Raw genomic sequence first — 10,441 nt, forward strand, 5'->3', positions numbered from 1 at the left:
GTAGCTGGGCAAAGTGGCACACACCTGTAGTCCCAGCTACTCTGGGAGGCAGGCGAATCAGTTGAGCCCAGGAGTTCAAGACCAGCCAGCCTGGAGCAACATAGCGAAACCCCGTTTCTATAAAATATAAAAATAAATAAATAATAATAAATGCTCAGTTATAAGTAAAAAGTTAAAAAATACTGGGCCATTTCTCCCTTTCCCAGAACTATACTCTTCATCCTATTCTTTCTTACAAAAGTAAAATAGTCTGCTGGTATGGTGGCCTTTAATCCTAGCACTTTGGGAGGCCAAGGTGGGAGGATCACTTGAGGCCAGAAATTTAAGACCAGTCTGGGCAATATAGTGAGACCCCAGCTCTTCAAAAATAAAATTTTAAGAAATTAGCCAGGTGTGGTGGTGTGGTGGCATATACCTATAATCCCTACTACTCGGGAGGCTGAGCTAGGATGATCACTTGGGTCCAGGAGGTTGAGGCTGCTGTGAGCCAGGATCACACTGCTACACTCCAGCCTGGACAACAGAGCAAGATTCCATCTCTAAAAAAATAAAAAATAAATAAAATAAAATAGTCTATACTGTATTAAAGTTAATAAAGACAACTGTGGACTGACTTTTCCTCTACTCCTTCATTTTAAAATACAATCTCAGGTGGTCACGGTGGCTCACACCTGTAATCCTAGCACTTTGGGAGGCTGAGGCGGGTGGATCACCTGAGGTCAGGAGTTCGAGACCAGCCTGAACAACATGGTGAAACCCGTCTCTACTAAAAATACAAAAATTAGCTGGCTGTGGTGGCACATGCCTGTAACCCCAGCTACTCAGGAGGCTGAGGTAGGAGAATCATTTGAGCCCAAGTGGCAGAGGTTGCAGTGATTCGAGATTGTGCCACTGTGCTCCAGCCTGAGCTACAGAGCGAGACTGTGTCAAAAAATAAAAAATAAAAATAAATAAATAAATACAACCTCAATATTCAGTAACTCAGGTTTTTTCAACCTCAGAGAGCAGATTCATCATTTAGAGCGTAGCCCTTCAACCCTGCTTTCAGTGTTTTTGGTGCTGAATCCCCTTGTCTTCACCTCACCCACTCACGGTGACTAGAAGGACTCGCTGCAGGACCTGCAGTAATGGGAGCAGCCGCTCCAGAGGGACGCAGACTTTCTAGGACACACCTGGCCTGCGTCACCAGCGCGCAGTGGCGGGGGATTTCTTCCACACTCCATCTGACAGTGTGAAACACAATCGAAAAAGGGAGGCAGTCAGTGGGTGGAAAATGTAAAATTTTAAAATTTTATTTTACTCTCTGGTCCACCAAAGCTTATTTAACTACCCCACTCTGAAATCCTTTTTAAGGAAAAGTCTGTAGATTGTCCTACCAGCATTGCCACTGCTACCAAGCACAGATTGGCTCGGCCATTCCCACCTCTCTCTCAGAGTGGTGTGGGGACAAGGGGAAGCACTGACTTAGCCTGGGTCCGCCTAACCAGTCTACCCCTCATTGTGCATTGAGAAAAACTCAGGACCAGCAACTTTAAGCCTAGCTTGATACTTATTTTTCCCATCTGTAAAATGAGGGAATAAACTAGTATTATCTAAGCACTCTCTAGACTTAAAATATTATGATTCCTAGACCACTGAGGAGATGAAAGATGAGGTGAGAGGGATTTCAAAATGAAGCTGCCTGCCAGACATGGTGGCTTACACCTGTCATCCCAACATTTTGAGAGGCTGAGGCAGGAGGATCGATTGAGCCCAGGAGTTCAAGACCAGCCTGGACAACATAGCGAGATCCTGTCTCTACAAAATAAAAAAAAAATTAAGAATAGCTAGGTGTGGTGGCACACACCTATAGTTCCAGCTACTCGAGAGGCAGAGGTAAGAGGATCACGTGAGCCCAGGAGTTTGAGGCTACCTCAAGCTGTGATTACTGCACTCCAGCCTGGGCAATGGCAAGACCCTGTCTCTTGGAAAAACAAGGCCGGGTGCGGTAGCTCACACCTGTAATCCCAGCACTTTGGGAGGCCAAGGTGGGTGGATCACGAGGTCAGGGGATCGAGACCATCCTGACCAACGTGGTGAAACCTCGTCTCTACTAAAATTACCAAAATTAGCTGGGCATGGTGGCGGGCACCTGTAGTCCCAGAGAAGCTGCCATTTTGCCCGAATCTTTAATCAAAGTGGCTTACTCTGCAGGCACAGAAAAAAATTATTTGAGAATTATATAGATCTCATTTTCTTGTCCCACTTGCCTTTCATCCCCTCTCCATCATGGCATAAGAAACATTGCTTCAGGCCGCACCAGCAGCCTCTGTGATTACAGTAACTCTTTGTGCTTTTTTGCCCAAATAGACCAGGCAGCATAACAGAGAGAGTTAACTGCCTATCTAGGAGGCTCTGATGTCTGGGATAATTTAATAAGAGAAAGTTTTGTTTTGTTTTGTTTTGTTTGACACTCAGGATGTTTACTCAACAGCCAGGTTTTCTTTGAAACAGACTTTTATGGCCGGGCGCAGTGGCTCATGCCTGTAATCCCAGCACTTTGGGAGGCCAAGGAGGGGAGATCACTTAAGGTCAGGAGTTCGAGACCAGCCTGCCCAACATGGTGAAACCCTGTCTCTACTAAAAACACAAAAATTAACTGGGTGTGGTGGCGCATGCTACTTGATTAATCCCGGCTACTTGAGAGGCTGAGGCAGGAGAATCGCTTATACCTGGGAGGTGGAGGTTGCAGTGAGCCGAGATTGCACCATTGCACTCCAGCCTGGGCACAGCAAGCCTCCATCTGAAAAAAAGATAAGAAACAGACATTTATTCCCATTTTTTCTTTGTTGGAGTTAATCTTTGCCTTTCCATTTGAGGGGCTGAAACCCTCTGGCTGAGTTGAAAGCTTCTAAAATCTACTATTTCATATTTTATGCCTAGAAAGTATTTCCTGGCCTTGTTAAGTACATTAAGCTGTGGAGTGAACACATAAACACAGTCTTAATCCAAGTCAGTTTAGTCACGTCTGGACCGATCACAAGGATCTCCAGTTGTGAATTTTAATACCCCTGTGTGTCGTCAATTCTGGGTGAGAAAATCCTAACTCTTCTTTTTTCGTTTAAAGCATACGACGAGGCCTATGCTGAATTCCAGAGGTTGAAGTAAGTCCCTTGTCCTAACCAATGCCACTTGCATGCACTAATTTCCCTGGAAGCTTGCATTACTGCTTACCCCTCTGAGTGTTAGAAAGAGCCTTTTATTTCAGAAAATACAGTAGAAGTAGCACTTCCCACTGTTATATTGAACAGCAAAATGTTTCTGAGGCGATGAAAATGTCGTCAAGTTTAGCTACTTTGAAGTAATACTAACACTAAGTTCTTCTTTGTTTCTCTCAACCACAGACAAGCTGCCATTGCCGAGAAAAGTGAGTAAACCATTTTCACAAGTACTCCTGGGATAGATTCAAAAGATAATTTTGTTTTGCTATTATGACTACAGATGGAGGAGAATGGAAGTGTTTTTTTTTTTTTCTTTTTTAAATCTTAGGTGTTCTGCATATGTTTTCATTTTAGTCTTTTGAGTAAGAATATCTATGAAAAGAAGGTCTCAGTTTACATTGTAAAGAATGTCACCCCACCCTTGACTTGAGCTACAACCCAGACATCCTGAGAAACCTCTTAGCTGCAAATTATACAATAGATTGTCACTTGCAGATACAGTGTTTCATAAAAGTGTGTATGTATTGGAGAAAAGAAACATCAAGAAACATTGTAAGGGCCAGGTGCAGTGGCTTACACCTGTAATCCTAGCACTTTGGGAGGCCGAGGTGGGCGGATCACCTGAGGTCAGGAGTTCAAGACCAGCCTGGCCAAGATGGTGAAACCCCGTCTCTACTAAAAATACAAAAATTAGCTAGGCACAGTGGCAGGTGCCTATAATCCCAGCTACTCGAGAGGCTGAGGCAGGAGAATCTCTTGAACCCAGTGGATGGAGGTTGCAGCGAGCTGAGATCGTGGCATTGTACTCCAGCCTAGGTGACAGAGCAAGACTCTGTCTCAAAAAAAAAAAAAAAAAAAGAAAAGAAAAATCCTGAATCCGTGGATCATTTTCTTCTTTTGCATATTGAAAACTGTACAGAAGAATCAGGAGAAGGAAACTGAACTGGAACTGTAGCTTCCTGGGTGGTTTTGTGAGTATGGCCACTGGCCTTGCCACTGCAGTGATTAACCCAAAATGCCTGTGCTTTCAGATCGTGCCCGGGTGTTGGGAGGTCTCCCAGATGTGGTCACCATCCAGGAGGGGAAGGTAAGCACGGAGCCTGCCTGTGCCTGTTCCTTCTGCACTAGGAACAGGTTTCAGCACCCCAGCCTTGGTTCCTTCTTTTAAGATACACTTAACAGCCTACCACCTTCATCTTATTCCATAGCTGCTTATACTTAACCAGAGTAACCAAACACAAGGTTAAAAATCAGTCGGTTTTCTGGCCAGGCACTGTGGCTCATGCCTGTAATCCCAACACTTTGGGAGGCTGAGGCAGGTGGATCACCTGAGGTCAGGAGTTGGAGACCAGCCTGGCCAACGTGGTGAAACCCTGTCTCTATTAAAAATACAAAAATTAGCCTGGTGTGGTAGCAGGTGCCTGTAATCCCAGCGATTTGGTAGGCTGAGGCAGAAGAGTTGCTTGAACCTGGGAGGTGGAGGTTACAGTGAGCCAAGATCATGCCACTGCACTCCAGCCCAGGCAACAGAGTGAGACTCCATCTCAAAAAAATCAGTCGGTTTTCCAATCATCTTAATATTTTACAGGTCAAGCATCAGGATAAAAGTTTGTCTCTGATAGACATATGTAGACCACTTAGTATCTTTCAAAAGTCACCCTTTAAAATTATGAGAAACTGAAAATGTTCTGTGTTAACTCTATGACAAATAAAATTGAAGAAAGAAATTACCTCTAACACAGTGCGATATGGAAACTTCTATAGGCTGTAGTTCTGTTGAAAACAGGCTTCCTTCTTTCTTTATTAATTTTTTTCCCCTGTGACAGAACTCCAGGGGATCCTGAGAACATGTGCCCCTAGGTCAGGCGCGGTGGCTCACGCCTGTAATCTCAGCACTTTGGGAGGCCCAGGGGTGCAGATCACTTGAGCCCAGGAGTTTGAGACCAACCTGGGCAACACGGCGAAACCCCATCTCTACAAAAAATACAAAAATTAGCCGAGTGTAGTGATGCACACCTGTAGTCCCAGCTACTCGGGAGTCTGAGTGGGAGGACCATTTGAGCCCAAGAGGCAGAGGTTGCAGTGAGCCAAGATCACTCCAGCCTGGGTGACAGAGACCCTGTCACACACAAAAAAATAGAACATGCCCCTCTGGTTTCTTTCCATTCGGTTTTAAACTGATGTAACCTGTCTCTATAATGATCTCTCCAAGAGTTCACAACATTGTAAATTTGGCATCAGGTCAATCACTGCAACTTGTCCCCAACAAGTACTGTGCATTTTCCGAAGAGCCCCTGTAAGATAAAGATGCCAAATGAGGCCTTCCTCGCTTTCATTTAACTCTACACAGTCTGAGCGAATCAACATAATCTCTAACCTGGATTCCCTTTTTTTATCTTTATGTTTCATTAAAAAGTTTACAGCCACTGGGTGCAGTGGCTCATGACTGTAAACCAGCACTTTGGGAGGCCAAGGCAGGAGGATTGCTTACGCCCAGGAGTTCAAACTAGCCTGGGCAACATAATGAGACCACGTCTCTACAAAAAAATTTTAAAAATTTTTTTAAATTTTAAAAAAGCTGGGGATGGTGGTGCACACCTGTTTGTTTCTCTCAAGAAACCCAGGAGGTCAAAGCTGCAGTGAATCATGACATGCCCCTTCACTTCAGCCTGGAACACACAGTAAGATGCTGCCTACAAAAAATAAATGGAAAATAAATTAAAACAAGTTTAACATACCAGTCCTGGGGTAGAGATATTTGTAGCAGAACAAATTTTCCACTTCAAAGGGCAGTGAAGACACACAGTGGGTGACTGGAATTCGGGTAACAAAGCAAGGCATGTGGAAATGCTTTAGCAAGAGGTAGGTTTCACTCAACTGCGTTTCCTCGTGAGTGGAAAATAGGATCACGGTTAAGTTTAAGCTCACCCACTGCAGGGCTTCTTTTGTTCTTCAACTCTCTTTTCCATTTTCCTCACCCAATCAGGTTAAAAATATACAGCTCTCTAGGTCGTACTGAGAATTAAGAAAGAGAATGTATATGACAGTACTTTGTAATGCAGAACTCAAATCTGAAGTGTGGATAAGAGTTTTCCATGACGCCTAAGGTGTTTGGGAGTTTGGTTTTTTGTTTTTTGCATTTTTTTTTTTCTAACCACTAGACTGTCAGGGAGTGTTTGGGACTTTTTGTTTGACTTTGTTAAAAGCTTTAACTACAGGTAATCACAGTTTCCAAAAGCATAAACCTAATCTGCTCATTAGGTTTAAGGATAATCATTGGACTCCTCTTTTTTTGACTGAAATATATTTGTAGGATAATTCAGTAAGAAATATTAATTAGTGATGGGGGAAAAACAGATTTCTTAATCTATCCAATTGTAAATAATACACCTACATAAGGGGTAACAAATAATCATGTACGACTCTTTAGAAAGATAGGTAGATGGGTGTGTTCTCTATACATTGTGAGCCCTGCTTCTTTCCTTATCACGTCTGGATTTTAGTAAGATAAAAATACAAGAATGGAATTTTAAAATGTGAAGTAAATTCAACATCATTAGCCACCAGGCAAGTGAACTTTAAAACCACAATGAAATAACACACCACACCTACCAGAATTGCTGTAATAGAGAATAGAAGCTGGGTGGGCTGGTGTACAACAGCAAATGGTGGGGAGGCTGTGCAGAAACTGAATCACTTGTGTATTCTGTTGGGAATGTAACCCAAAATTGTATAGCCACTCAAAAACAGTTTAGCAATTTCTGGAAAAAAAAAAAGAAAGAAAGAAAACATGGGCTGGGTGTGGTGGCTCATGCCTGTAATCCCAGCACTTTCAGAGACCGCAATGTGAAGATCGCTTGAGACCAGCAGTTCGAGACCAGCCTGGTCAACATAATGAGACTTCATCTCTATTCTCTATTTTTTTAATTAAAAAAAATAAAGAAAAAAAGTGAAACATGCATTTATCATACATTCCAGCAATTGTATCCCTGGGCATTTATCCCACAGAAATGACAACTTATGCTCACATAAAAACCTGTACACAAATGTTCATAGCAACTTAGTTCATCATAGTTCAAAACTGGAAAAAGCTCAGATGACGCTTACGGGCATAAACATACTATGACATTCTATTCAGCAATAACAAGGGACAAACTATCAATACATGCAGCACCTTGGATGAATCTGCAAGTAATTGTGCTGAGTTACAAAGCTTTCTCTGAAAGGTTATAGACTGCGTGATTCTATTTATATAATATCTTTGACCTGACAAAATATTAGAAATGGAAAACAGATGAGTGGTTGCCCGAGATTAGGAACAGAGGTTGGAAGTTGGAGGAGAGAGGTGAGTGTGGTTATAAAAGGACAACACAAGGCGTTCTTGTGGTGATGAAAATATTCTGTAAATTGAATAGAATGAAACACACGCAAACACAAATAAGCACCAGTAAAATTAGAGAAACCTAAATAAGGTCAGTGCATTGCCTCAATGTCAATATACTGGTTATGACATTGTACTACAGGTTTGCGAAATGTTACCACTGGGGAAGCTTGGTAGACAGCACACCTGATCTCTTTATTCTTTCTTACAATTGCATGTGAATTTACAATTATCTAAATTTTTTTCAATTAAAAAAAGTAAGGTAAAGTAAACTGTGGACCTTGTATCTACGTATATATTGAGAATATCGATCTTTTAGAAGAAGGTTTCAGCACGGATGAGAATGTTTTCTTTAGGAATACATTTTGGTAGGGAACACTGCAACTGCGACAGATTGAGTGGGGTTTGAGGAGAGAAGTAAAATAATGGTGGTGGAATTTGAAAATTGGTAACATTATCTGAAGCAGCTGCCGTGATTCTGCTGCCCGGCTCTTTGACACAAATGAAATGCAAAAGTGAGCAGGTGGCAGTTATAGCAATGAGATTCCTCTACTGAGACAGAACCCAAAATGCCACAATAGAGCAAAAGGCATCTATACGTTTATGAAGGAGAAAGTGAAAATGGGGAATAGACATAAACTCTTTTGTGTGTTTTTGAGAATAAGCATTCCAGAAGCCGGAAAGCATATAAAGGCCTTGAGGAGATCCCCTCAGACGTTATTTCGAACTGTAACTCAAACGGGTGCATACACATAACTACTTTAAACCCTGGTCCAGGAGGTTTTTACTTATCCTCCCTTTGGTCATGCCAAGCCAGTAGCCGGCAAGATTGTTGACATTGTGTCTATTATATCTAATTTATCTTCTTCTCTCCCATAAAACCTGTCTTGCAGGCCCTTAATCTCACTTGCAATGTGTGGGGAGACCCGCCTCCGGAGGTCTCGTGGTTGAAGAACGAAAAGGCCCTGGCCTCAGATGACCACTGCAACCTCAAGTTCGAGGCCGGGAAGACCGCGTACTTCACCATCAACGGCGTGAGCACCGCTGACTCGGGCAAATACGGGCTGGTTGTGAAGAACAAGTATGGCTCGGAGACCAGCGACTTCACTGTCAGCGTGTTCATCCCAGAGGAGGAGGCGAGGATGGCTGCCTTGGAGGCCCAGAAAGGCGGCAAGAAGGCCAAGTGACCGGAGGTGCGAGGAGAGCCAGCCGGCCTGTGCGACTTGAGTGTGAATGGTTTGGGTTAAGGATGAGACGTCTTTGTGCTTTCTCCTCCCTCTTCTTTTCTGGCTTGAGGGGGAAATAATGTCAGATCTTTCATTCATATAAAAAAGCACCAACTAGTGACACTTTAATTGTTTTGCCTTATCTACAAAATTATGTGTTAAGAAAATACCGTTCATAGGATGAAGATTAGGAAAGAGTTTTAAGGAGAAGACTTGAATAAAGTTGGAGGGACATTGAGTGATGGTCAGAGGGCAGACGAATGTGTTGTGGGGCGAGTTGGGATTAGCTGCAGCTGTGAAGCCACGGCCGTGTCTCGTGTGTTGTCACAGAAGTGGTGTGCTTTTCAACGGGCGCCTTATGGCTGGACACCTCAGTATGAATAAACAGTTTTCACATCTGTCCTCTTCCCCGACACTGTTTCTCAAATTCCTGCTGTTTTGCTACTAGGTTGGGTGTTCTTGGTGCTTCTTTCTCAATGCTTCTTGTGCCACATCTTCTGATTGAAATTCCTTTTGGTGGAAGCAGTACCTTGCAACATGATCAGATAAGTCATCTGAGCTCAACGAGGTTGAGGGGTGTGAAATTACACTGCCCGGGCACATCCGGTGGCTCACCACACAAGCCCATTCCATTAATAAGATACACAAGGCAATTGAACGTAGTGTGCCAATTACATGTGATAAGATGGTGTGAGGTACCTCGTGCCAGAATTGGAGACTAAGGGCCCACAGCTAAGAATAAAAGGTACAAAAGAAGCCTTCATTCTAAGCACAGAGAACTGCCAGCTGTGGAACTTGCCACTCCCTGAGGGGTTTGCTGAGAGCATCCCAGCAGCAGCTGTTTTAGAAAGTTTTGTCCTCCCTGACCCCAGCACCACACACACACACACACCCATACACGTAACACACACCATTCTAGGAAAATTGTCAAGGTGAAGTTTTTTCTGTTGGGTGCAGTAGCTCACACCTGCACTTTGGAAGGCTGAGGCAGCAGGATTGCTTGAGTCCAGGAGTTCAAGACCAGCCTGGGCAACATAGCGAGAGCCCTCTCTACAACAAATTTTAAAAATCAGCTGGGTGTGGTGGTGCCCACCTATAGTCGCAGCTACTTGGGAAGTTGAGGTGGGAGAATCATTTGAGCCTGGGAGGTCAAGGCTGCAGTGAGCCATGATGGTGCCACTGCACTCCAGCCTGGGCGACAGAACAAGACCATCTTATAAAACAATTTTCCCCTTCTTTCTCCTGCCAAAGGTAGTGGATGGGGCAAGAAATTTCCTTATACAGTTGGCAGGAACTGCTGCACACCCTCTCCTTTACAAGTTTAAGGCTGGAAATTGCTTCTCATCTGACTGTGGCCAATTCTCTTGTCCAGACAAGTGCTGGATGCTGCTGCTGTGACACTGAACACCAAGCAGGAGCCAGATGCTGTGTTCTCACTCCCATATACGGCAAGTAGATGAGCTTCCCAAGGGTCAAGTGGACCCCATGGAAGGTGGCTGGCCATGAGCAGTCTGCAGTTCTCCCTGCCTCAGCAAGCGGCCTACCTCTGAACAAGCCGACCCAGAAGGAAACTGCCAGTGGGTGGACACCTGCCGGGGAGCTAAAGGCAGGAGGGTGGCGGGGTGGGGGTGGGG

General features: G+C 44.0%; 1 protein-coding gene across 1 annotated transcript in view; it reads left to right on the top strand.

The window, feature by feature from the left end:
• MYOM1 (myomesin 1) overlaps positions 1-9,220 on the top strand; it is a 155,800-nt gene extending 146,580 nt beyond the window's left edge. The window contains exons 35-38 of the mRNA XM_017878326.1: positions 3,107-3,143; positions 3,384-3,406; positions 4,232-4,287; positions 8,475-9,220. Coding sequence (XP_017733815.1) covers positions 3,107-3,143; positions 3,384-3,406; positions 4,232-4,287; positions 8,475-8,768 — 410 coding nt within the window. The 3' untranslated portion in view covers positions 8,769-9,220. The remainder of the gene's footprint in view (positions 1-3,106; positions 3,144-3,383; positions 3,407-4,231; positions 4,288-8,474) is intronic.
• Positions 9,221-10,441: the final 1,221 nt, after the last annotated feature.

This window comes from Rhinopithecus bieti, unplaced genomic scaffold (assembly GCF_001698545.2).
Source record: "Rhinopithecus bieti isolate Rb0 unplaced genomic scaffold, ASM169854v2 scaffold_11839, whole genome shotgun sequence".
In the NCBI taxonomy this organism is placed as follows: Eukaryota; Metazoa; Chordata; class Mammalia; order Primates; family Cercopithecidae; genus Rhinopithecus; species Rhinopithecus bieti.